General features: G+C 44.2%; 1 protein-coding gene across 4 annotated transcripts in view; it reads left to right on the top strand.

Moving 5' to 3' along the window:
• Window positions 1-468: 468 nt before the first annotated feature.
• Window positions 469-26884, top strand: part of BICD1 (BICD cargo adaptor 1) — a 184727-nt gene continuing 158311 nt past the window's right edge. For all 4 annotated transcript variants that reach the window (XM_054220429.1, XM_054220392.1, XM_054220411.1 and 1 more), the window contains exon 1: window positions 469-792. In XM_054220429.1, the coding sequence (XP_054076404.1) occupies window positions 580-792 (213 nt within the window). In that variant the 5' untranslated portion in view covers window positions 469-579. The remainder of the gene's footprint in view (window positions 793-26884) is intronic.

Consider the following 26884-nt stretch of genomic DNA (forward strand, 5'->3'; position numbering starts at 1 on the left):
GCTGCGGCCACCGCTCCCGGTGTCTCCGTCCGTACCCCCCCGCGCTGTAGCGCTGCTTTCCCTCTTCCCCGGCGGGGAAATGCCAAACCTGCGGACGCTGTCATCTTAAAAGAGCGCGGGGGAGGGACCGTGTGGGCAGGGAGGCGGAGGTGCCGGCTCCCTGGGAAGAGGCGGGCGCCGGCAGCAGCATCTCCCCGGCAGCCGCCGCACCGAGGCGGGCACCCGGCCGCCCCACTCGCCGCCCCGGCCTCCAGCCCGACACCGCCTCCCCGGCCAGCGGGGGGCTCGCCCCGCCCGGCCCAGGCGCGCCGGCAACCGGGGCCGCCGCAGGGCCGGGGGAGGCGAGCGCGGCCTCCCGGGTGGCTACGGGGGAGGGCGGGGGGGGGGGGCCGCGGCTGCGGCGGGGCGGCCCGCCCCTGCCATCGGCGGCGGCTGCCGCAGGGGGCCCCGGCCCCCATCCCCATTCTCCATCGCCATCGCCATCCCTAGGCCGGCGGTGCCGGTGCCGCCCCTCGGCCGCCCCCGCCCCCTGGCTGCCTCGGCGCGGCGGCGCGGCGTCGCGGCAGTGCCGGCGGGGCTATGGCTGCGGAGGAGGTGCTGCAGGGCGCGGACCATTACAAGAGCGAGATCGAGCGGCTGACCCGGGAGCTCTCCGAGACGACCCACGAGAAGATCCAGGCGGCGGAGTATGGGCTGGTGGTGCTGGAGGAGAAGCTCACCCTCAAGCAGCAGTACGACGAGCTGGAGGCGGAGTATGACGGCCTCAAGCAGGAGCTGGAGCAGCTGAAGGAGGTGAGCGAACCCGGGCTTTTGTCTCGCCCCTCCGGCTGCGGGGAGGTGCGGGGGAGCCCCCCACGCGTGTCCGTGCCCGGAGCCCCCGGGCCAGCTCCCCCCGCAGGTGGGCGAGCAAAGATACCCGGGCCCCGGAGCGGCTGCGGCGATTCGTGGGGTGGGGAGGAGGGGTTTCCCCGGGGCCGGAGGATCAGCCGGGACCGTGGAGCTTAAGGACGGATTAGCCAAGATTGCAAACCCCCTGCCCTGGGAAATGTCCCCGGCGCCGGGGCCGCGCTCCGGCCCCCCCACGCCGGGAGCCACAACTTCTGCTAAGGGGGATTTGGGGCGCGGGGGGTGGCTCCCGTCACACCTGCATCGTCCAGGGCTTTTTTTTTTTTTTGCCTTTTTTTTTCTTTTGAAGGAAGAGGAAATTAAACAGCCCGTAGGATGCGAGCAGAGCAAACCTGGTGTATAAGGACTCGGGATCTGTGTAAACAGTTGTCTGCAGTGCGTGAGGAGAGAGACAATTCCTTTGGAAGTTATTTATAGACCTGCTCCGTTCTGCCAGTGAGGGGAATCGCTGCCATTAAGGGAGGGGGGGTGTGAAGTAGCCGTACAATAGTCTCGAGGTCACCCCCCATCAGTGGAAATTAAACTTCTGCGTCATGCTGAAAGGATAAAATATTTGATGGGAGAAGTGGTTTTGGTTTATCTTTCTAATGTGTTTTTGTAACATCCGAAGTATAAAGTAGGGGAGTGCTACACCTCACCTTTCAGCTTTGCTAAACATGACTCTGAAATATCATCACTCTTCCGATGCTCATCATTAGGGGAAGTAACTTGAGGCTGATACAGCGCACATACACGGCAGCTACACATGAGGCGTGTGTACACACGTATGCAGTACTTATATCTCTATATTTTATGGTATTTTTATACTGTCGTAGAATGTGACTAATTACATATTTTGAAAAGAGAAGATGAACAGGTATTCTCCCAAATTTAAAAGGCATCTTTTTGTTCTACAGAAATATATTGCTATGTATAACGTTCAGAAATTCTATTCAGTTAGAAATTATGGACATATTACATATCGGGGGAAGCCACTTAATAAACTTAGGTTATATATGAATATATTCCATAGGATAATAATTGATGCACTTTTAGAAGTGTTTTTAATAAAATAAAGATTTCATTTTACTTGCAGGTAAATGAATTACGCTACAGGCTTGGTTCAGTGCCCAGAAGAGTTGAAAAAATTATATTTTCAGTAAGAAGAATAAAGCTGTTTTTCAGAAAAACCTATTGATCTCCTTAAGCTTGATCTCTGGCCCCCCACCCCTGCTGAGCCTATGCAGTAGACTCAGGTCTTTGAAAGCAGTAATCACAGGTTCAGGGATAGAGATACATAACTTGCACTGGCATGAAGGCAGTGCTATTTGAAATGACCCAGCAAAGTAATAGAGGGGAAGAAAGTGCAATGCAATTTCTGGGGGGGGGGAGGGAAAGAAAATAAAGAGATAAGCAGAGCTGTAGCTAGCTGTTATCCCATCACAATAATGTCCAAAAGAAGACTGATCAAAACCCAGGATGACACATGGGTGCAGATGGCTACAGATAGAAGGGATAGTGTGAGGAACTGAGTTGAAATTATTAAACGAGAGGGATTAGTCAACACGATTAACTGAAATCAAAGATGGGCACAAATTCTTTTCCTGTTTACCTCCCCTTGAAGTCAATGGGATTGCATGCTCTGCAGCCCAGAACGTCTCCCGTGGGGCTGTGCCTTCATGCTGTGCCAGCCACAGCATGGACATGGAGGATATCCACGAAGAGGGTAAATCCTGTAGCTTGCCTGATGCCAAGCAAGAGTGGAACCCCTCCAATTTCCAGTTCCGGCCTGAGGCTCTCAATTCCAGAGCTCTCCATAGCTGCAGGTAGGGCATTTGCATCCCCTACCTAGGCCGCAAGAGATTTTTTTCTTGCTTCTGACCTTTATAGGAGAAACCACACTGATTCTTACTGTGCATGAAGCCCTGCAAAGGAGAATTTACTCCATTTTCCAAGCTTCTCTGTTACCACCTCCATTATGACTGTTCTTTGAGTGCAGATCAGACTCAGTAACCGGGAGACATAAGCAAATGGCACCTCTCATGACATTAGTGAGGCAGAATTCAGGATGTTTGGGCAAACCATCTTGCGGAGACTTGGAGGCATACATTTTGGGGCTGAGGGTTCTGTTTGAAAATTCTCAAAGTGGCAGAAGAAGTCCAAAGGCAGCTTTTTTGTTAAGGGTCTCTCCAAAATGTGTGGAGGAGGGTCTTTGTGTGTCATCTCCAGCAGGCCCTGCAGAGGATGGCCTGGATGATGTGGTCTGCATGGTGGGACATCAAACCGCCATGACTGACTAACGGGACCTAGGAGGACTCCCAGTATGTCAGTGGGGTTCTGTGCTTCTGCTCTTACCTCACTACATCTGCAGCTTCTCTGAAGTCATCTTGGCATATAGAAATTAGGCCTCAGGTTTGCGCTGAAACAAATAGCTTATCCATTCATGAGGAATATAGGTGCAAGAGTGTGGGCAGGATTATATTTAGGACTTACCTCTCCTTCTCTGGACCTTCTCTGAACAGATTCAGTTACTGGGGTCAAATTTTATTGAGGCAAGTCTTCATTTTTGAACTGCTTCATTATTAAATTATTTTGTTCTGCTGCGAGGAGCTCATTGTATTTATTGCTCAGCAAAGAGCTGCCCGTCTTTAACTACTCAGTCATGGCTTAGTGGTCTAGGGTCTGAAGTCTTCTCCCATCCTCCTTGGCAATTCAAAACTCCCATGAACTTCAGCGGGGCCTGTTCCATATAGATTGCAATACAGAACCTCAGCTATACAATAATTTCCTTTGTTGGAGAGTGAGACGGGAAAGCAAGGCCATTATAGGATGTTGAAGTAAAAGCAAATTGCAATACATTACATTAAATATTAATACTTGTATACAGGATATATGCTATCCACCATGCAATATGAATTGGTTTAGCAATCTCTGATGTTTCTTGTGTTGAGAGGTGCTTTAGCCTAAGACTTTGATGTTTTGGGCCATGGCATTGGTTTACATTACAAAAACTTTGAAGTTTTAATCAGTGAACTAATAAGGACTTCTTCTTCCAAAATAGGGCAGTTATTACTCATGTAAGCTGTCCAGGAAAGACTGGAGACATCTATCAGCTACTGACCTTATGTTTTCAAAAATGAACTGAATGGTAGGAATGTGAAAAGGTATGCTCTGTTGTGTTGACTTTAACAGTCGGTGTTACGAGACGGAGTACTTGTGGTCCTGACGCTAGGCAAGATTGTAGTGTTAAACAAAACATTATTATTTTTAAAGCTTTATTAATTCTCATTGTTTTGTGTTTTTTTTTTTCAGTTGGTAAATGATGTTTCTGTGCCTCACTCAATTACATCTCAAACTAGTGGAATTTTGGCCTTGTGGTAAAAACACTATAGTTTTAGGGCCCCTGTTCAGGAAGTTACTTTAGCAGATGTGCCTTTTAACTTGCAGTCCATAAGAATGCAGACAATAAGACTCACTGATTGAAGGTAGCCTGTTTTTGATTGACGGTAGCCCATTTTCACTGTCTTTCTGATGTGGGCATTTAATGACAAGTGTATTTTATGAAAAACATTTTTCCAGTGGTTTTAGAATTTGTGGTCTTAAATGTTCACATGCATTTGCTGTAAGGATAACGTTTGTTGTTAGTTTTCAATCTTCTAATGAAGTGTAAAATGAAATGGCTTCATATTGATCTTCTTGCCTGAGCTACCTGCTGTGGCTGTCCTTGCTTGAGCAGGGGGGCTAGATGAGGTGATCCCAAGAGGTCCCTTCCAACCTCAACCCTTCTATGATTCTTTGGTTAGCTATGCTGCACTGGTGACCTGTAATGTTTTGAAAAGGGGACAAATATCAGTCACCCCCAGTCATGATAAAATGGGGATGGAAGGAAGCTTTGACGTCCAACTCTGCAAGACATTTAGGCCTGGGAAATCCTAAGCAGAGATTTCTCTTTGGGAATCAAATAATGAACATAGCGGCTGAGTAGATCCTCAAGTCCCTCTCCTTGGCTCCCTCTCCAACTGACAAATTTAGGCAATATCTCACTTGGCTTCGTGGCTTTTATGTATTTCATTCTATGGAGACAAAAATCTTCCCTCGGATTACACATAGAGCTGGCTATGCGATTTCCAGGTTGAAGATGCAGTTTGGTGTTTGCATTACTTTAAACCCTATTATCCTTCATAAATTATTGGAAACTAAGCTATTGGTGAGCAGCCCTATCCTTGGAAGGTCAAAAATTCTTGTTTTCTTTACTTTGTGGGGATGTTGAATCAATGATTATGAAGTGCTTAGTCAGTTTACTAATGGGCCTTCCACAAACAATTCTTGGTCTGTGACTGAAGAGGGTTTTTGAGGAATAGAGCTGAAGCTCTGTCTGGCAGCATCTTTCCTGTTCTGCTCTTCCCTGCACTACTTTAATGTGGGTGACTCAAGCTCTATCCCCCCTCTTTGCTGACACAAAGCTGCCCCTCCAGCTCCCCCACTGTTCTCCAAAGCCTCTCTCACACCTTCTGCTGAAGTCACTTCTCTGCCTCTTCTATCGTTGAAGTGTACAGCTTCTGGGACTTCTCTGGATCCAAAAAAGGCAGAAGAGGGGGAGACTCCCTATCCCAAATAGAGCCCTGTTAAATGAGGATTGCTCTACACAGCTGTCTGTATCACAGGATGCTTAGAAAAGTGTGAAGCGGTTCATAAATCCCAATGAGATGTTCTGAATTCTTCTAAAAGATTAATGTGTCCCAAATACATAACTTGAAAGCTGTGAACTGATGCCATCTCAGTATATCTTTACACCTCCTTCCAGTGACAGCATCTGTGGGCCTGTGCCGGATGAGGCTGAACATTTTCAGCATCTCACCCTGATCTCAACACTTTGTCCTTGGTGTCTGTTCACGTTGTGTCACTCAGAAAGGCCGTGCTGCCTAGCACCCAGCTCAAAGGTGAGGACAGGACAAGGGGGAGCGAGCTGCAGGCCTGGAGGGACAGTACTCGGATGCTCCCTCCAGTGTTGTCTCCTCCAGAGCCCAGCCAACACTACCTCTGTCTCTAAGGCATTCACTGCTAATGGAAGAGCAGTTCGTATTGGGAGGTGCGCTTATAAGGCATGCCTTGGCAAAATCAAGCAGCAGCTTGCGAAGATTTTTGTTCAGTTATTACAAACTGGGGAGCAGGTCTGTGGCAAAGGATTTGGGGATCCTGGAGGACAGCAAGCTGAACGTGGGCCAGCAGCATCCCCTGACATTGAAAAGGCTAACAGCATCCCGGACTGTTTCTAGCAGAAGCATAGCCGGTAGGTTGAGAGAAGTGGTTATCACTTTCAAATTGCCACTTGTTAGACCCCATCTAGAAAACAGCATCCAGTTTTGAGCTTCCCTAATGCAAGAAAGGCATGGATAAACCAGACCAAGTTCAGCAGAGGACCACCAAGATGGTCAAGAGCTGAAGCACTTGCCCTCTGAGGAGAGGCTGAGGGGGCTGAGCTTGTTCAGCCTGGAAAAAAGGCGGCTGTGGGGGACCCAGCAGCAGCCTGCCCATACCTACAAGGAGGTTATTGAGAAGACAGAGCCAGGCTCTTCGCGGCGGTGAATGGCAGGAAGACAAGAGACAACCGACATAAGTTGAAACTAGAGAGGTTCAGACTGAATTTAAGGAAGAACTGTTTCCCCACGAGGACAGGCAGCGCCACAGGTTGCCCAGAGAGGTTGCTCCTTTTCCTCCATGGGGTTTTTCAAGCCCCAAGTGGATACAGTCCTGAGGAACCTGATGTGAGCTCAGAGCTGACCCTGCTGTGAGCAGGAGGTTGGACTGGAGAAGAAAGGAGGTAGACAGCAAGGGACCTTGAACAATGCAAGGTCTCCTAGGGTGCCCACTGTGCCCAGTTAAATTCCAGTAGCAGCTTGCTGTGAGTTACCCAATACGTAACAGCATGCTGCCTGGAAACAGCGACCATTAGCAGCGCCGTAGCCTCACTTCGTGCTTGAATTTCATTTTCTCTGGCTTGTCATTAAGCCTGCATTGACCTGGGGTTACTGAGGGTGTAGTTTGATGTGCTCGTCTCTCAGCAAGACAACCCTGCGTCTCCCTTTGTCATTCCGGCCCCTGTTCCGGCTCTCAGCTGTGCAGCTGTTTATACTGTCACACCAGGGTAGAAAACTGACCTCGGTTAAAAATAACCGAGGAGGGGATGTATGCTGTCTGTAACCCAGATTGGTTACATGATCTGGTTCACAATAATTTCCCATAAACCTTTTTACCTGTATCGCCAAAAAGTCAGCAAGAGGATAGGAACGAATGCCGGGGAAAGTGGTGGTGGGGATGGTGGGGGGGAATGGGATAAACTGTTTAAACAGGTACTGATGTTAAGAGATGCTCATCAAATTACGGCAGGATTGCTTCCTCTAAGAGGAAATGAGTCCTGTGCATTAGCCTACAGAAAACATAAGCAGCTGAAATAATCTTAGGGGAAATTAGGGCTATTGTTGAAGCTTTGGCAGCACGCAAAGAAAAATGTAGATGAACCCTTTTTTTTTTTTTTTTTTTCTTCAGGGACCTGTGTTGCCAGTTTCTCTCAGTAATTGCATTGTGTCCTTATGAGCCAGTGCAGATAAACATACGATTTTTAGACCTCCTACAATAGCCAACCCTTAAACAATGATAGTCAGCTTTAAAAACTGGGGGCTCACATACTCCTAAATAGAGTTCAATTTGTTTTCTCCCCACAGTTAAATTATTTTCTTCCTTTCGCTCTTTCATCGAAGAAATCCCTCTCTAATCTACGGGATTCTGATTGAATCAATCATCCAGGTTGAACTCCTCTGAAGTAACTAGAAGGCGCAACTGGATTTTACGTCATGGAAAAGTTAATTTTCCATGGATTTTTCTAGAAAATATTCAATTAGTACCAAATACAAAATAACTAATTGAAGTGTTAATGGGTGAGCCAGGCAGTATTATTGTGAAGTACTTCTTGTCTAAGGCTCAAGAATGTACAATTAGGGCTCACTGAAGAAATTTTAAGCTAACAGTCCGCATCTGTTTGGAATTAGGCCCTTTGCAATGGATTAAAAAAAAAAAATTGCTACCATCTTTTCACCTCCTTTTAGGTGAAATATTTTTCTTTAACTTTTGTATTGCATTGTAGATTTTCTTTCAGTCTGTATGCATAACAGTGGTCAGATCGAACACCTGGCTTTATTGAAAGTGCAACTAGGGGCAAAATGATGGTGAAGAAAATAAGATTTGGCATAAAACAGTAATTTGTGAACATTCATCATGGTAAAATGAGGAGCATTCTCAAAGTCAGATGTATAGACTAAATTTGCACCTGGGCAACTTTTATATACCTTACGCAATTGGCAGTTGGAGGAAAATAAATGCAAGATCATGTTTTTATGGCTATGTTGAGGGTGTCCAGAAAAAGACCTTTCTTCTTGAACAACCTCTCAGTTTTTCAAATGAGCTCAAATATGTTCGTTCTTCAGCACCTTGTTTTCTCTCATGTTTTCGCATTGGTGTTTTGTCCAGCGTATGGACAATGGGAATAAAAATGATTCACTGCTTGTTCCTGCATCCCTCCTGGCTCTGCTACATTGTAGGGCTTTGCTGCACAGTTGCCTTTGCTATGGATTTGCCTTCCATATTTGTCTGATACCTGAGGGGGTAATGTTTAATTCAATACGATTCTGTAACGTACATTTTTTTCTTTGGGATGATTTCAATTTATAATGGCAGAGACTGAAAAGCATGCATTCATTTCTGCTGAACTGCTCTTATATTTATTTCTGGCGTGACTTTCATTCTCCTCTTCTTTCCTTATTTCCTGGTGAACTCAACAACACTCTCATTTCATGGGGGAGGAGAGAGGGTATGTTCCTAATTTAGAGGAATTGATATGGCATGTAGAGACATGAGTGTGCCCTTTGCCCCTTTACCCGCTTGCATCACTAGCAGCAGATGATTATGAGGAGAAACCAGCAATTTTTCATACTGTACTGTGAAAGCAGTCCGTGAGTACAGACCAGCTACAGATGGAAGTATTTAGGACTAGTCAGAAGGTGAAAAATGCATCTCAGCAAGGGCAGGTGCCTAAAGCTGAAGTAAGCAGGAAGAAATCAAGCTAGGTTGCAGATTAGTGTTTTAATGGGAATGCTACTTCTCTGCCGAGGTTAGTACTAAAAAATAATTTTGTGATTATGATTATATGTGTTTCTGAATTTCTTTCACTATCAAAATTTAATTAACTTAAAAGGACAAAGCAGGCCATGTCCTAAATCTATGGTGTTGGGACAGACCTGTGAAGACCACTAACACCAAAAGGCTTTCACTGAGACTGAAATTGGTCCAGTCCCGTTTTCTGCATCTCTCTTGTGGTTCCTCCCTCTCTGTCTGCAGCCTTTCATTTTTTCTGCCTTGTTCTTGTACAGCATTTGTCTCCTGTCCATGATGGCTTATGTACTTTTTTATCTTCCCTTTTTCAGTCTCTGCCCTACATCTTAATTAGTGTTGATTTGCTGCTCCGTAAGACATGGAGCTGAATTTTTTATATTAAAGGCCCTTTTTGTCATTGTGTGAATGTAAGAAATCTGGCCATTTGTGACAAACTAGACCTTCCACGCTCTGCTCGGATATTGTAATGACTTGAGGGAATACTAGAAATACTTAGCAATGTTGTTTTAACAAGGGCTGGAAATGAAACAGCAGAGAATTTGTCAGCTCTGCTTTCCAGCAGCCTCACTATTGAAATCATCCTTGGGAAGATCACTTCTAAGGCAACTTTGAAATTGGTTTGGCTGAAGGAAGAAGGTACCTTTTCATAAGATTTTGCAAAAATCAAACCTTTATTTTTTTATTTATTGTGTGGTTTCTGGGGTTGTTAATTTTTTTTTTAACCCCGGGCAGGAGAATTGATGCCTGGTGGGGTTAGATTAGTGCGCTCAGTCCTTGGGATCAGCGCTGGCAGTGGGGCCCGTTATCCATGCAGTCCTGCCATACCCTCCCCATCGCCCTCTCTGCCCCGACTCACAGCTAATTTGCCTCTGTGCTGTGCAGCTGTGTTAAACCCGTCTACACAGCAAGTAGTTTCCCTGTGCCAGCAGTGATGTATACAGCACTGTGCTCAACCAAGAAGCATAGAAGAAGTCCTAAGTTGCCAGAGTTAGTCATCTTTCACTTCGGTCAGTCACTTCTGGGGAGATTTCAACAAGATTATACAAACTTCATCTTTCCTTCCTGTTCTTTTTTGTCTGTATTTGTTTATTTTTAATTTTGTGGTCCCTCAGAGCTCACAGATGACACACAAGTTAGCAGAGGCAATGCCATGCATTCATTATGTACTTTGGGAAGTTTATCCATAGCGAACAGCTTTTCCTTGGTTCCCTTAGTTACTCTGGATGAATTTAAATGTCCGTGTACTGAGAATGAACCGTGAAGTGCTGTTTGTCATCACTGACTAATGGCTACATCCATGGAGGGAAGCTAGAAGTTGTTAACAGTTGGAGTTTTAACTTCTGGTTTGGGTACTTAGAGGAGGAAAACCAGCTCCTAGTAGTTATAAAGCGCAGTTAGAAAGATGGAAAAGAATCAGAAAGTCTCTAAGAGTAAAGACAGGAATTCGGGTCGGGCAAAGGGAACAGGTGGCTTGGTGAAATAATTAATTTATAAAATTTTGGCTGTTGGCCAAACATGATCACAGCATGATTTGGATTTAGTCTTGCTCAGGACTGGAGTCTTGTCTACTCACAACACAAGGTCAGGTGCAGGATGCCAAACTGCACTGAATCCAGGTCCCATAATTCCAGCAAGACGGAGCTCTCAACCTTTGGGCATTCGAGTTTTAAGAGAGCTAAAGCATTTGGTGTGGGGGTACGTGGGGAGTTCATAACTGGGTTAAACTCTGTGTAGGCATAGCTTCTGGTTCTCAGTTTGATGGCTAATCCAGGATACTTAACCACTATTGTACAACTTGAATCTATGATGCCTTTTATTAATAACGTGGTCTCAATAGCTTGTAGTTTGTATAATTAATAGTTTCAATAAAGACAAGTTGGGGTTTTTTTGGGTGGGTGAGTGAGAAGAGTTTTTCTCATAGCCTGAATACCTCACAGAATTTTTAGAAAGCATTAAAAGATTGCACTGTTCTGGATAATTCCAGGTGTGTGCATGGCAATGGCAAACATGCAGGGCTCGTCCGCGTTTAGTTGAGGGGAACGTTCGCATGCAGTCCTTTCTTTCTTTGATAACTGCACGTGATTCCCACCTACAAACAGTTAGGAAATATTTTATTTAAGCATCTCACACGAAGAATGCTATCTGTAACGGTATACCCTATATTCAGGATGGCGCCTCAGGGTCATTTATAGAAGGTATGACTTGAAGACCAGCGTCAAAGTCCTAGCTACGTGGGTAAGTCAAAGGTAAAACGGGGCAATGATTTAATGTTTGAGTCTGTGCCCACCACCTGCTGGCAAACAGCACTGTCATCAAGATGTAAGCGATAAAATGTGTTATAAACTGAGAATTCAGATTTCTTCCACCAAAGAAGGGAGAGCTGGCATAGCTATAATTATAGAATTTCAAACCTGCGATCTTATCCTTGTACCTTAATGAATTGTCGTAACTCAGCTGAGCTCCAGTAACTGATCATGTGCGTGCACTTGGCTAGCCCCAAATGTGTAAGGGCAAGGGAAAAAAAAAAAGTCCAAACACAAAACCTAGCAGAAACCTGAAGGAAAGAGTTTTCAGCTGACATGTATCATCCATCTGCAGTGAGCTAAAAATGTGCACTGAATCAATTACTAATCCATAAAATCTCAGTCATAAATCTGGGTCCTTGGTGACAAAAGTGAAATGTAAGGATATAGTAACATGGACTCCTCTGTGAAATAAAGTGTATGACATATAACTATATAGAAGAGAAACAGGAGTTGGAATATAATTTTCTATGTATACCAATATGGGAGATGGAGGCACATGACGTCAGTTAGGAATGCAGTACTTCGGGCATTAGGTAATTACATTTCTTGGGCATTAGATAAGTTTTCGTTTTTTCTGCCAGTTAAGGGCTGATGGTTGCCATCTGATAATAACAAAGCTTTCACTTAAGATGCCGTAAGCTCGGCTGTGTAAAAATAGTAACAAATCTGGAACAACACAGTTGAGTGATAACATTTTTTCCCAAATGTGCTGAATTTGAAGTTACAATGATGCTATATATTCTTAGATGCTTACTATTCCTAAAATAAAATCCATTTTAAAGTGATAGAATGGGATTATCAATTTAGACACTTGGAAATTTCTACCCTAAAGTCTGCATTTTAGTTATCATGGAAAATGTTGGGTTTGCTTTACTAAGTGGGCTGAGCAACCGTGTATTGAAACCTATGTGACTTCCTTTTGCCCACACACTTTGAAATTACAGACCACACCTGTTTGGGTGACTATATGCAAATTTTGGTATACACATTTATGCTCTTGGCTTTAAACTTTTTTTTGCTGTGATCTACTTAACACTGCTTCATGATTTGTGATTTCTGTCATCTTGCTTGTGGGGAGATATTTATTCAAGAAAAGAAAATGCAATGATGCCTTGAGTATAGCTTTGGCACTTGGTATTTGTAAAGTACTTTACTCACTGTTCCTTGGGCTGAGATTAGATACACTCAGAGTCATTCCTATATTTTATGGCTGTTGAATTTGCTTTTGGAGCAGATTAGACTGATGAGAAGAAACTTAAATCTAAAATGAGCGTACAAGCCTTTTTTGGGTATAAATAACCCTTTCCCTGGGTAGAACAGGATGAGTTGCAGTTAAAGATCATGCTGTGTACGCTTCTTATTCTGTGAAGATCCCTTATTTGCAAGATTCTTCTTGCAATGGTGTCCCTGGTTTCTTTGCCAGCGAGGACTTGAGTTCGGCACCCACAGCTGAAGCTGGGCTGGGTACCAGCAGTTGCTGCTTCCTTGCTGTTACCCAAGGATCTGGGTGTTAATTACTCCACTCTTAAGACGTGAATTTGGAAAAGGGGAACCTGAATTCTGTCCCAAAACCCTGTGGCAGAGACTCCTCTTCTGCCAGGTTCCTCAGCTCAGCTGTTCCTTAGGGAAGCTCTCTGCTTGAGAGTGAGAGGCCTCTATTTCAAGTCTTTCATCACTTATTTTTTTTTAGTGGAAAGTAATCTACCGCTTGAAAAGGAGTCCAAAATCTGATAAGCAGCATTTTTAGGAGCTTGCAGTCCAACGCTTTGTCCTGTCTGTGGAGAAAGGAATTGCAGCTTTGCAAGTGACAGCGTTATGAATAGTCGAGCACTTACCGGAGCACTGGCACTGGCTGGATGCGGGGGAAAAGCCAGAGGGAGTGAGTCAGCATGACCTTGGCTGCTGCCAGAGGGATGGGTACCGCATCCAGCCTCAACAGTCGATGGCACTGGTTGGGGTCTTTAGGGGGAAGAGCCTACGGTGAAACAAAATTCACCAGAGTAACCACTGATGGTGTGTGTCTGACAGGTGACAACGTTTATATAGTAGTAATGAAAACATGCATCAGCATAAAATGGTTTGTAGTTATTAAAAAGTAATTTTGTTAGTAAACAGCCCTGGTTCTTTGTTACCATGTGAAAGAACAGGCTGCGAAAGCGGAAACCTTTGGAAAAAATAAAAATGTCGCTTGTTTCGTGAGCTGCTGTTTTGCCCACTAGGTCTCAGCAGGGTGGGATAAATGGTTATTTATTGCATGACAGTAGTACCTGGGGATTCCGAGATGCCTGGCGCAATGAGTTTCAGACATATAAATAAAAGCTTAGATATTCTACAGTGAAAATAGACAACCTTGTCAGGGATTTGCTATTAAGGAATAATAAGGGGAATTTACAGATGAGTAATGGAGGCCCTGGAGCTGTGGAGGGGTAGGATGTTCAGCCATAATTTCATAGGGATTCTGTGGCTAAATCACAAAGAAAACACAGATTTTTCTCAGACCTAGTCCAATCATTTAGTTTCCAAAGAATCTTCCATTTTAAAAAGCCGGTCAACCAGAAAGCCGAAGCAATCAACTGCCCTGTACTCACTGACCAGTGCGTGCACTGGCAGTACTTCCTGCTGGTGCCAGTGTGACCAGTAAGGCCATTTAGGAATGGTTTTGCTGGTAGTTTTGCTGCTGCAACACAATCAAAACTTAAGGAAAAATAAGGGTGAGAAACTTACGGAAACCTCTTTGGTTTCTTAATTCATTATTTGGTGGTGTTTCAGTGGTGAAGCCCTCGTCACTAGAGACCATCGGTGGCTCTCTGCCTGCATCTCTGCCTCCTGTGGAACTGCCGCCTTCGCCTTACTGTCCTCTCGTGGTCCCTCTCCCACGTACTTTGGTGATCCCAGAGCACATGGAGAGTACCTGGGATCCCAGAATACATCACCATCTCTCACCCCCGGCTGCCCTTTCTGCTCTGCCCTCTCCCCCTCTGGAAGCTGACCGCTCCTGGCTGCCATCCCGGTATTTGTAACAGTCTTCCTACTCCTTCCCACTCATCCCTTCCTGAACCACGACTCTTCTCTGCTGTCACACAGATTTTCACATCAGCATTTGCTAATCCCTACGGCTGGTTGAAACGCTTCATTTTTCCTTGCTCTTTCCGCACATTTGGTTGTCCGTTGCGGGGGAGGACCAAATTCCAGCTGCCTCTCCCCACGGAGAATGCATCTCGCCTCTCCTCACCCGCCATCTCGGGCTAGCCTCACCCCACAAAGTACCCCTTGTTCCTATTGCTGCATGGGGAAAAGTTAAATGACACGCTTTACTGTATTGAGCTCCGGGACGTGGGATGCCCTTTATTATGAGAGTACGTGGGAAATCTTCATGTAATTCTGCAAGGAGTGACTTTTGCAGTTCTTTGGGAGCTCGGGCCAGCTAAAATCTCTCAGGGTACGTTGAGCACTAAATCAGGCTTCTTGCAGAGCTGGCAATGGTTAATGTGGAGCTTGCAGAGGGCAAGGTCTGTGTGGCAAGGTCTGCCCTTACCCGCCTGTTTGTATTGAATGTAACACACTGAGCCTCTATTCTTGGCTGGGACAATTAGGTTCTATGGCAATATGAGTAATTAATAATAATAATGGGGCCTCTTCTGTGGATGGGCTGTTAGAAATAATTTCCTTCTGCCAGTTGCTTCTTTAGAATGTGGTTTTGAACTCCGAGATCCCCAAAGAGATAATCGAAACACAAGCAGCTGTCACAAACCTTTAGCTTTGTTTGTGCAGTGGTGGAAAGTCCTGAAACTAGATGGTCGGATGGCTCGCTGGTTTGTGCATCTTTTGTTGCAGCATCGAGCTCTTACGCAACGGACCCTTGTTTGATTAAAGACCCTTCTTGGTAAGAGCGAGTTTCAACTGTCGCTATTTCTTCTAAGGGGAAAAGGAGGAAAATTGTGCAAGGCAAACCGCTGATCTCCTGGTGCTCTGCACCTGATTCGCTTATGGAGCCCACAGAATTAGCTGTGCTGTGCAGCTTCTGTAGCTGGTCCAAGAGGTAGGCTCTTGTTTCCAGATATGGTTTATGAGATGGTGGTGACTCTGAATCCTGCCTTCACCCATGCGGCAGCTTGGGCCTAAAGGCAGGTTAAAGCGTTTGGTTGCTTTGGCACGTCACAGTCCTTCAACAGCTGTTCTTCATCCCCTTCACAGGACGAGTGGCATCTGGCCCACAGGTTGCCATTTAGATGAGCCTCATGAATGGTGATAGGACAATGTAAGGAACAAAGTAACATGGGCCCTCCTGTCCACGGGGTTCATCGAGGTCTGAAGGCTCCTTCTGTCCATCTTCCCCATATGTAAGGGAAGCTGAATGGTAGAGGCCTTCAGAGACCTCTTCCACAACCTTCCTTTGTAGCCTTTGTCAGAACTCTGCCGAAAAAGGCATTAATGACTCTGAAATCTAAAGTCAGGGAATAAAGATACTTTATTCCCCCATTCTTTTTCCTAATAATAAAAACCTTGTTCCTTTAATGAACTCAAACCTGACTTCTTCAGGAAGCTGGTGACATGATGGTGAAGATGAGTGTAACTGAGAATGTCACATCGTAATTCAAGGTTTTAGAGTACTGGGCTCCCAGTAAGCAATGAAAGAATGCAAGCAACCTCAGTAGATTGTTGCTAATGAAGACGGTAATTTCTGAATCTTTTTTTTCAATCCCTGTTCTGTTTCTACTCTGGTAACCATAGTAATTATGCTTCTGTTTTGTGGGTTTAACCTATCCATGACCAAAACCTCTTCTGGTGACCAGTTTGTTATTATAAAGAGCACGTTGTGGCCTGCAGCCAAATGCACTGATATTAATACAGAATGTGATTTTTATCTGTTCTCATAAGGCATGCGCAGCCAGGTACAGCAAGTATTTTTTCAGTTTTTTTTTAAATAAAAATATTGGGCTCCATGACAGCACTGTGAATTATGATCTGAATTCACCGCTGCTGCACCTCTCCTGAAATCAACAGAATTATGCTAGCAAATAATTTGGTCCTTCATAGTGTTAAGTCACACAACTCTAACAGTGACTGTCATGATGATGTTCCCAGAACTGTAAGGTGTTTTGATGGGAGGGCTTGGCAGCAGACTGGAAGCACTGGTGACTCAGTGGGCAGTGCTCTGCCTTCGGAGTCAGAAATGAACTGGTGCCCCAGCAGTGCAGTTTGTGGTTTGGTTTTTGTGTTGTTCTTACGAGGTGTAAACCCGTCTGTTTTCATAAAATTACTGCGTATTACTTTTTGAAAAAGGAAAATTAGTATTCTTGCTGCTTTTTTCCTAAATTTAATATCAAGATAACTACCCCTAGCTTTCTGTTTTTATGAAGCCGGTAGGAGAGATTAATCACCTTTGCAATCATTATCCTTCAGTGAAATTTGGTCATAATTAGCTAACAGATTCCAAGTTATTAGAAAAGGTGAAACTTTAAGCGCCCATAGGAAACAAGCTAAGACTTGCTGCTTGTTGTTTGCCCTGGATAGTTAGGTCTAAATTTCCATTACTGAACTTGGGTCACCTTCCATGCTGAAATGCATCCTAATGAGGTTTAAAGCCAAATTCCTTTCATGTTTTCAAGTTTGGGATCTGTTTGCATAAAGCAGATTTTCTTCTATGATAGTTGTGAGAAGGCTTTTGCCTCAGTGCAGCATGGCATGGAAAGGGCAGCAGTACCAGTGTCAGCTTTTACACACGGGACAGCTTCTTACGCTGGAAGAGATAGGAGCAGAATCTGGTCCTCATAGCTAATCTAGAAGTTGTGCGTTTTTGCAAATATTAGCTCAGACATTGAGCTAATATACTTGAAAAGTCCCTCCAAGTGAGTAAATGGTCTGGGGGTCAAATTCCTAACTCTGATATAAGAAGGAAACGTGGACACATCAGTCCCCAAGTTAATGACCTGTTGGTACGTCACAGTACATCTTTCAGAATCTGTTCAATGTAACTTGAACTAAGGGACCACCAGAAACATTGCGTAGCCAGTCTTTTTCTCCAGCACCTATATAGAGAATTATTGCAAAACTACTAAAAAAGTCTAATTTTAAGTTGTACAAGCCAGGGGAGGGAAGCCAGGGAACTTCTCTGTTTTGTAGTTTGTGGAAGATTCTTTTACAGTTGATGTCTGAAACCCACTGACTGTAGAAGCTAACAGGACAAAAAAATGCGCGCTTCAAATACCCACTTTACCCCCAAAGGTCTCAAATAGGTAAAGTTCCTTTAAGAGACTTATAGAGGCAAGGCCTGTTAAAGCAACATTGCTTTACCAAAAAAAAGTATATGGTTTTGGACAAAGGGCTCTAGGTGGCCCTACTTGAGCAGGGGCTTGGACCAGATGACCTCCAGAGGTCCCTTCCCCCTCAACCATGCTGTGAGTCTAAGTAAAGGAGTTCTCAAAACTGGCTTCGAAACTCCAGGTGTATGTGTGATATCCGTGGAGGATCTTTGCTTCTCCATTTGAATTCCCTCATCATGTTCATAAAGGTGAAATCAAGGAAAGCAAAGCAAGAGATCAGATTTATGGAAGGAACATCTCACCAGGGAAAGCTGCACACTGGATTGTCCCCAGCAGAATCAGCTTTAAAAACCTGTGGAAGTCCTCTTGAACTAGCTGGAATTGGAACGTAGGTGTTAGATAAGCACACTGCATTCAGTTGGTTTTGTTTGCATGATTTCATCGCTAAAGACGTGTTTAACCATATATTTGATGAAGTATGCTGAGCTTTTTATTTTTCCTCTTAACTATATCAATTAATAAGTGTAATCTAAGTATGAAAGTTCTGCGTATGCAGGCCTCTGATCCCACAGCGACAGACAACATTAGGAGGGTAGATAGACGCCCGTGGAAGAGCAGGATGCCTACAATGCGCGTCTTTTCTACGGAGCTGCACAGGGCTGCACGTGCCACGTCTGTGAACAGGGATCTGCTGCGGGGTCTGTGAACCGTGACCTGCCAGGAGCAAAGGGAGGGAAAACAGAGGATGTTGGTTCTCTTTTCCCTCAAAAGCAAACAACAGCAAATAAACAGCAACTCCCCTGTCCTCTCCGTCTCTATGGGTAGTGAGGTACGAAGTACATAAACGTCATCAGGAACTGGGATGAGACGGCATCTCAAATGGATGTAAAAATCTTGCTGTTTGCAGCAATCGCTGTTATATTTGTGATCACAGTAATTTTGGCTGTGATGTAGAAACTCAGCTTGCACCTGTAACTGGCTGAAATGAAACAGTTTCTAAATTAAGCTTAAAACAATTTAAAATAAACTACAGTATTTCCTTTCAATTCCAGTGGAAGCCTTTTTTTATTTCCCAGGCTGTCTCAATTTTGGCTACATATCATTCAGAGCAGGCAGGTTTTCACCTTCTTTGTAACAGAGGTACAATGTAATTTGAGAAAGCATGGGGGGCAAAAAGTTTGCAGTAATTGTTCATTTCAAATTAAAATACGATTTGTATCTGCTGCAATGGAATTTTTTTTTTTTGGCCATAATAAAATAAAATATTTCTAAAATATTTCTCCTGTTTGTAAATATTTTTAGTGGCTTGTGAATGAAAGTGATCTGCATTGCAAGATTTTATTTTTCATGACAGTCTTCATAAGATGTGCAGGTAGGTAATCATGCTCTGTAATGTATGCACCAGAGGACTGGAAAGCAGCAGAAAAATAGTTGTAATTTACAGATAGTAAATTGGACTGCCTCTGTCAGCATCAAAAAAGCGGTGTTATCCTGTGTCTGCTGAAGTTCTCATCCAAAATAATCTAATCAGTTATTGTAGGCTTTATAATATTGACTTTTTCTATGGCGTTTCTATGTCAATATGACATTTCTGCATAGTGCTGTATAGCTGTAGTAATTACCCTGGCTTAAAGAAGTCTTGTTCATAATTTATGAATGACACAGACTTTCCGACAAGTTCTGAACGTTGAAGTCTTTTGTTATAGGTATACACAGACAGTCATGAAGAAGCTCATTTTTAATTCATATGGATCCAGTATTGCATAAAGTGACAGTTTTTAGTGCCAAACATACAATGAGACGATCTGGGGAATATGCCTACATGTGTACGTGAGATCTGGTGGGGGCTGCTGCTGCATCGCTGAATGCCATTCTGGAGGTCAAGTCATTCACGTGCTTTTAGTGCCGGGACCCCCGCCTTCTGGATGAAGCAGTACCTAAAGAGCAGTTGAATTTTGATGGCATTTTTTTTTCTAGAGAGAGCACCTCAGGATAAGAGCCTGGTTGGATGCATTTGAAGAAAACCAGGCTGACCCAGTTTCTCTGCACGATTGGGGTTTACAGGAATGAATTTACAGCAGTCCAAAGAGACCAGGTATTCTTACTGTCTCTGAAATCCCACCATGAGGCCACAGGGATAATTAAGCCTGCAGTCATAGACGTTATTCCCGCTGCTGTTTCACCAGAAAAAGGGATTACTGCCTTTACCTATTGATCTTCCCTTCCCCATTCCTCACTGCCCGCTACCGATTGCCTGATCGGTCCTTAACGCAGTTCTGAAAAAAAGTATGTGAAAAGGAAAGTCCTTAATCACAGAGCTTTAGTAATATTGTGTGGAAAAGAGTAGTAATGTATGACAGTCCTTTTTTATGGGCTTGGCGTAACAACAAGACCAGGTGAGAAATAAAGAGGCTGCATAGGAGAAGGAAAAGGAGGTAAGTCTGTGTGGTGGGTTGGCCCTGGCTGGCTGCCAGGTGCCCAGCGAGATGCTCTGTCACTCCCCTCCTCAGCTGGATGGGGGAGAGAAAATATAACAGAAGGCTCGTGGGTTGAGATAAGGACAGGGATATCACTCGGCAATTACCGTCATGGTAAAACAGACTTCACTTGGGGAAAATGAATTTAATTTATTGCCAATCAAATCAGAGTAGGGTAATGAGACAGTAAAATCAAATCTTAAAATACCTTTCCCCCACCCCTCCCTTCTTCCTGGGCTCAACTTCGCTCCCGATTTCTCTACCTCCTCCCCACGAGTGGCACAAGGGAACCGGGAATAGGGGTTGTGATCAGTTCATCACACGTTGTCTCTGCGGCTCCTTCCTCCTCACGGGGAGGACTCCTCACACTCTTCCCCTGCTCCAGTGTGGGGTCCCTCCTATGGGAGACAGTCCTCCGTGAACTTCTCCGACGTGATCCTTCCCTCAGGCTGCAGTTCTTCATGAACTGCTCCAGCGTGAGTCCCTTCCATGGGGTGCAGTCCTTCATGAACAGACAGCTCCAGCATGGGCCCCCCACAGGGTCACAAGTCCTGCCAACCAACATGCCTCAGCGTGGGCTCCTCTCTCTCCGCAGGGCCACAGTTCCTGCCAGGAACCTGCTTCAGTGCGGGATCTCCATGGGGTCACAGCCTCCTTCGGGCATCCACCTGTTCTGGCATGGGGTCCTCCACGAGCTGCAAGTGGACATCTGCCCCAGTGTGGACCTCCATGGGCTGCAGGGGAATAGCCTGCCTCGCCATGGTCTTCACCATGGGCTACTGGGGTATCTCTGCCCTGGCACCTGGAAAACCTCCTCGCTCTCCTTCTTCACTGACCTTGGTGTCTACAGGGCTGTTTCTTTCACATATTCTCACTCCTGTCTCTCCACTGCAGGTTGGTTTCCCCCCCTCTTCTGAAATATGTTATCAGAGGCTGACGGGCTTAGTATCAGCCAGCAGCTCTCTCAGACACAGGGGAACCTTCTAGCAGCTTCTCACAGAAGCCACCCCTGCTACCAAAATGTTGCCATGCAAACACAGTATAGGATGTCCTGTGGTTACAGCCAAGAAACCATGTGGGTCCTGATTAAAAACCTATAGATTGATCTTAAGCAATATTCAAGGAGCTATTTCCCTGCCTTAGTTTTCACACCAAAGCTGGTGACTCCTGCTTTGATCTGTATGTTCCTGGTACTATGGAAAGTAAGAAGCAGCTGCTTTTGAAAGCTTTAGGCAGCCTCTCTGGTTCAGCTGTGCATCCCTCAAGGCTGGGCCAGCTCATTATAGGCCGGCTGACAGCACAGGAGCTGTGATCAAGGGTGTGCTTTGTCTCAGGGTCTGTTATGTTTATTCTGGAGGGTTTTGCTGTTCCAGGGAGGTTAAAACAAATAAATAAACAATCCTGCCATGGTTGCAGTAAAAAAATATGAGGCAAACTAACTCCCAGCTGCCTGCTCTGCTCCTCTGATGGACTTCAGCTTTCCCACGCTGAAGCGATGCTGCAATGGCAGGGGGTCGCACTCCGGAGCATTGGCTCCTGTTGCAGGTGCAAATGGGTTTACACTAATGCAGTGGGTTGTAAGTGTTGCTGCCTCTCGCAGGGAAGGTTGTTGAGGCTGCTTAATTTTTAGTGCTGGGCTCCTGGGTTTTTTAAGAAGGTTGTGCTGCTTTATTAGTACTGGAGCAGTAAAGACCCATTTCACTGTGAGAGAAGAAGTGGGGATACCCCAAGGAGAGTGCTGCTTCTGGAATTTGCTCATAGCTGGGTAAGTGCCAGAGCAGTCAGGGTTTGGTGGGTGAGACGTGTGTGGAGCAGCCCAGGCAGTCTTTTCAGGGCTGCGGCTTGTGCTTAGCTTGGGAGAAAATTTTGCATTTTTATTACCGTGTATTTGTCTAGCTTCATATCACTTCCCGTGTGGTCAGAAATAGTCCGTGTGCAGGAACATTCATGGCTAGGAACTGCCTGGCCATGAATGGTGCTTCTCTCTGCGACGTGCCTTGGCTGTATAAAATGTGCTGCTTCTGCTGATCGTGTCCTGAAAGGCAGCAGAAGCTTCTCAGCCATGTTTGGGCAAATAAGGTTTTAAACAATGCTCTTTCTTCAGTTCTACAAGGTTAGTAGCTCAGCTGTGGAAATGTAACTGAGGTGGTAACTGAGCTCCTGGAATGCTTTTTTCCGAGGGTGTGTGGGAATTGGTGAACTCAGTGTGGCTTTCCTATCTATTGGCAAGTACTTGAAAGTGGTATTTAGAAAAGTCACTTATTTTTTTTTCTTTTAAACTGGTAGCTCTACCATAAAACTCTAAGCATGGGAGCCTAAAATGTTGCTTTTTCCATCCTTTTTTCTGAGGCGGGGGAGAGGTGGCAGTGGGAGAGAAAAAGCCGCGGTAATTCAGCACAAAACTGTGCCTTTATTGTGGCTGCAGTCTTGGTTGGTCCCACGGCTAACCAAGGGTCAGACACGTGGTAGAGCCGAGAGAGACTGACTTCCCTGCTTGTTAGCTGGTAATTTAGTGACATCTCTGTGTCAGACAGTGAAGTAATTTCAACATTCATAGCCCGTTCCACAAGAGTGAATGTATGAAATGAAATATTTTGATGGAATGGATCGGTGTTTCCTTTTCACTTTCCCTTCTGTATTTTCCTGCCTTAATCTGATAGATGAGGCTTCCGTATTCCATCAAGTGCTGGATGAGTTGGTCAAAGGGACTTGAGTTTAATGTTTAGTGTGACAAGTTTAGGGTTACATACCTCTCCTTGGTTGAACGAGGAGCTGGATGCAGCTTTTGCAGTTCATCGTGGATGGATTTCAAAGAGATTTGGATTTCAAAGAGATTTCAATTGATATTTCAGGATGAAAAGTCTTACAGCCACAAAGTAGCCTTGTTTCTAGGTTTCAACTACCTGTATAAAATGTATACCTGCATATATTAAATATGTAAGGCTTGCCTTAAGGGCAGCATATGCTGTTAGGTGCATGATGCTTTCCGTGAAAGAAAATGGGGTGGATGCTTACAAATATTTAGGGTTATTGCCCAGCTGTGAATCTCTGTACTAGTGGCTCTGATTAAATGGAAAATATACTGAAAAGACTGTTTTCTGTAGTCACATCAACACCCATATTTATTAAAAAAATTAATTGTTGATAGGACAGAGTATTCTTCATAGAAGTCATACTACCAGGTTATGGCTTTGTCTCATTTTCCATTAATTAAAACTGTGTTTTAGACTAGTCTATAGTGAAGCTTGAAACTTTAGTCCTGTCCTTAGTACTTGCCTGCCTCCATCAAACTGCTAATAGAAACCTAAAATGCAATTGTTCTTCCAAGTTACTGTTGAGATGAAAATGTCAGTGGGCACTATGAAGACCACTAGTACTGGAGGTATGAATTAAATTTCAATCTCTTTTCATTTCTATTATAGCAGGTTTTGCTAAACACCGATTAGAAGGTATTTTTTTCTAATCTCTGGCTTGTTAGTATTTCAACATTGTTTACTGCATTGTCTGAATTTTTTTCTGCCTCTCAAACGGTGAGAGGAGAGATCACCTGCTCCATGTCAACTTGTCATTCTTTGGAAATACAAAATACATTTGTAGCCTGAAAGGACTCAAAGAAAAAGAATGTGGATTTTTTTTTTTTTTTTTTTTGGTGCATGTCGGGGGTTTTTTGTCTTCCTTTTCTTTGTGGTTTTTTTTCCACTTTTTTTTTCCTTCAGGTGTAGCTCTATCCCAAAGCTCAGGGGCTAGAATTAAAGGAGCCCTCCCTGCATGGATGCAGAAATGTGCCCTCAAAGCCAGACGTGCTGTGACTGTTAAAAGAATAATTTTCAGGTTTTAGACCTTGCTTCGCTTGCCTCTTTTTGGTCCAAGGAAGTTATCATCTAGTATGTTCTTTTTCAAACTTTTAATGGCCTGTATCTGTCCTTTAAAATTATCTCTAATAATCGTAGAATCGTAGGGTTGGAAGGGACCTCTGGAGATCATCTAGTCCAACCCCCCTGCCAGAGCAGGGTCACCTAGAGCAGGTTGCACAGGAACGCGTCCAGGTGGGTTTTGAATGTCTCCAGAGATGGAGACTCCAGCACCTCTCTGGGCAGCCTGGTCCAGTGCTCTGCTACCCTCAAGGTAAAGAAATTCCTCTTCATGTTTTGGTGGAACTTCCTATGTTCGAATTTGTGCCCATTACCTCTTGCCCTGTCCCTGGGCACTACTGAAAAGAGCCTGGCCCCATCCTCCTGACACCCACCCTTTAAGTATTTATAAGCATTGATAAGATCCCCCCTCAGTCATCTTTTTTCCAGACTAAAAAGACCCAAATTCCTCAGTCTTTCTTAAGAGAGGTGTTCCAGTCCCCTAATCATCTTGGTAGCCCTTATCACATAAGACATGCTTCTCAGATAGTTTTAAATCACATGTAATTGTTGATGCATGTGTGTTATCTGTCCATTTTTGCTGTTGTGTTACTTTAGTCCCTTAATTTCTTGTTCTTTGGTGGCTCTGTCCTCTTTTTCCAATTACTAGGCTTTTCTCTCTCAAGTGTTTGGAGTAAATTTCTGGAAAACTGCATCATGCACAGCTGTCTAGACTTTCCAAAATATTTCTTTGGCTTGTATTCAGAGACAACTTTAGTAGCAAATAAATTTATGGGATTATTTTAGAAGAGAAAACACTTATTCACTAGCTATTTTTACATATGTAAATGCATATTTAAAATTTTGCATTTAGCTTTATGAGCTCATGTAGAAATGAGTTCTTTAAGGCAAGAAGCAGCAAGGGGGGGAATCACGGCTTCTCTTGTTGGATTTATTTTATTTTTTTTTTTGGAGGGGGAGTAGTTAAAAAAAAAAGTATTACTTAGTGGTAAAGCTGGAAATCTGTGCTGTGGTAATAGCCCATCAGAAAATGAGCTCTCACTTTGCAACATTACTATAGGTTACTGCTGTGAATTTTCTTAGTAAGGAAGCACTTCAGTTCAACTGTGCTCTGCTACACATGTTAAATATTTAAATGTCATTGAAAAAGACATTCAGGGTGCATGATGGTGAAGTATTTTTGCTTTAACGGTTAATACCTTGTAAGACGAATTCACCACGCACGTTTGGGAGAGACATTCCGTACACCTCTATGAGGAATCTCGTCATTTTCCCTTCGGTTCTTTTCATGGAGCGTTTCTTTGCAGTAACGCTGGTGCTGTTTGATGAACACTGTGTCTAACACATCAGCAATCAGTTGTGACAAATACCGTCCGGTCATTTCCCTTTGCTCCCCAATGCTCCCATGTATCTCTCTGCTGGTTCTTGTTTTAAACTCCAAACACCCTGGAGCAGGGGTCTGCCTTTCTGGGAATTCCTCCAAGGAATACCCAGCCCTTTTGCATCCCAGGCATTGACTAAGTGACTAGTAGGTACGACTACCATACAAGTAATTCATAATAGGGACAAAACTCCTAGAGTCACTGAAGTCAAAGGCAAACCTCCCCTTGACTTAAGCCAGGCTGAGATTTCGTTCCCAGCCATCTGAGTATCCGATTCGTGCTTTTGTTTTTCATAGTGTTACATACTTCATGAAAGTTTGGATTCATCTTGCTGCCCTTCTGCCACCCAGATGTTAAGCACACAGCCTTTGGGGCTTCCTTCTTACCTAACGGAGGGAGCGGGATGGAGAGGCAGACAGTCAGACTACAAGAGGTCACTTCTGGAACTGCCTCCACTGTGAGGAACTTCTGGCTTGTTTAGGTTGGACAACAAACTTTTAGACGACTTGATGTTGGGGAAGATAAATCTGATCCAAAGTGCTTACAGCTTCACCATTCAGACTTGCTTTTGGCTGGATGAACAAATTCATGGGGTTTAAGGGTAAAAAAAGTGCTTATGGTTTGTATAGTCTGACCTCGGGAGTCAGAGCTGGAATATAAATCTCCTGTTAGCTCTGTGCTGAACCCTACGGTTTGCCTTTGTCTTGTGGGCATCTACGGAAAAGGCATCCAGTCTGAATGTGAAGATAACAAAAGGTAGACTCTACTATCTCCTTGGCAATTAATTTTAGTAGTTAACTCCCTCTGTGATTAAAAAAATCTGTACCTATTCTCAGATTTCAGTGTGTCTGGTTTTAAATTCCAACTGGAAGTTCTTTTTTGTGCTTTTCTGTGCTCGAATAAAAAGCCCCAAGGACATTGCAATTTCTGCCTGAGGTGATTTTTTTTTTTAATTTTTTTTTTTTTACATGTCATAGTCAAGTCACCCGGCCACCACCTTCACCGCCTTTCATCTGCTAAACAGAGTGAGCTCTTTATTCTCAATGCTGAGTTTTCATATAACCTTGAGAGAGTATTGTAATTCTCAGCAACATCTCTAAATTTTCCATGTCCTTCAAAATAAATGAGTTATTGGAACTCTCAGTTAATCCTGCATCTGTGTAGCTAATACCTTACTTGGGGAGGGGGGAAATTGTATTCTTGCTTCCTAATTCCTTTCTATATGTTTGAGGATTGCATTTGCTCTTTTCTGATGTAGAATTATGTTGAGATTTGTGCTGAATTGCTCATCCTCTACTACATCTCACTTCTCTTCAGAGCTTTTGTAGCTGCCAACATTATTTGTAAAAATACTGAATAGCCCCAGACCAGGACTTTATTAATTAGACACAGTCTCCGCAGTCTCTACTCTTCAGTAGAAAATGGTGGTGGAAGTTTAATGAAAAAGCATATTTGACCCTGTGTTTTATCTCTTGTATGTCATCATCTGCCTGCAGCTATGCAATTTTATCTGGATAATACTGCAAAATTAAG

Source organism: Rissa tridactyla, chromosome 1 (assembly GCF_028500815.1).
Source record: "Rissa tridactyla isolate bRisTri1 chromosome 1, bRisTri1.patW.cur.20221130, whole genome shotgun sequence".
In the NCBI taxonomy this organism is placed as follows: domain Eukaryota; kingdom Metazoa; phylum Chordata; class Aves; order Charadriiformes; family Laridae; genus Rissa; species Rissa tridactyla.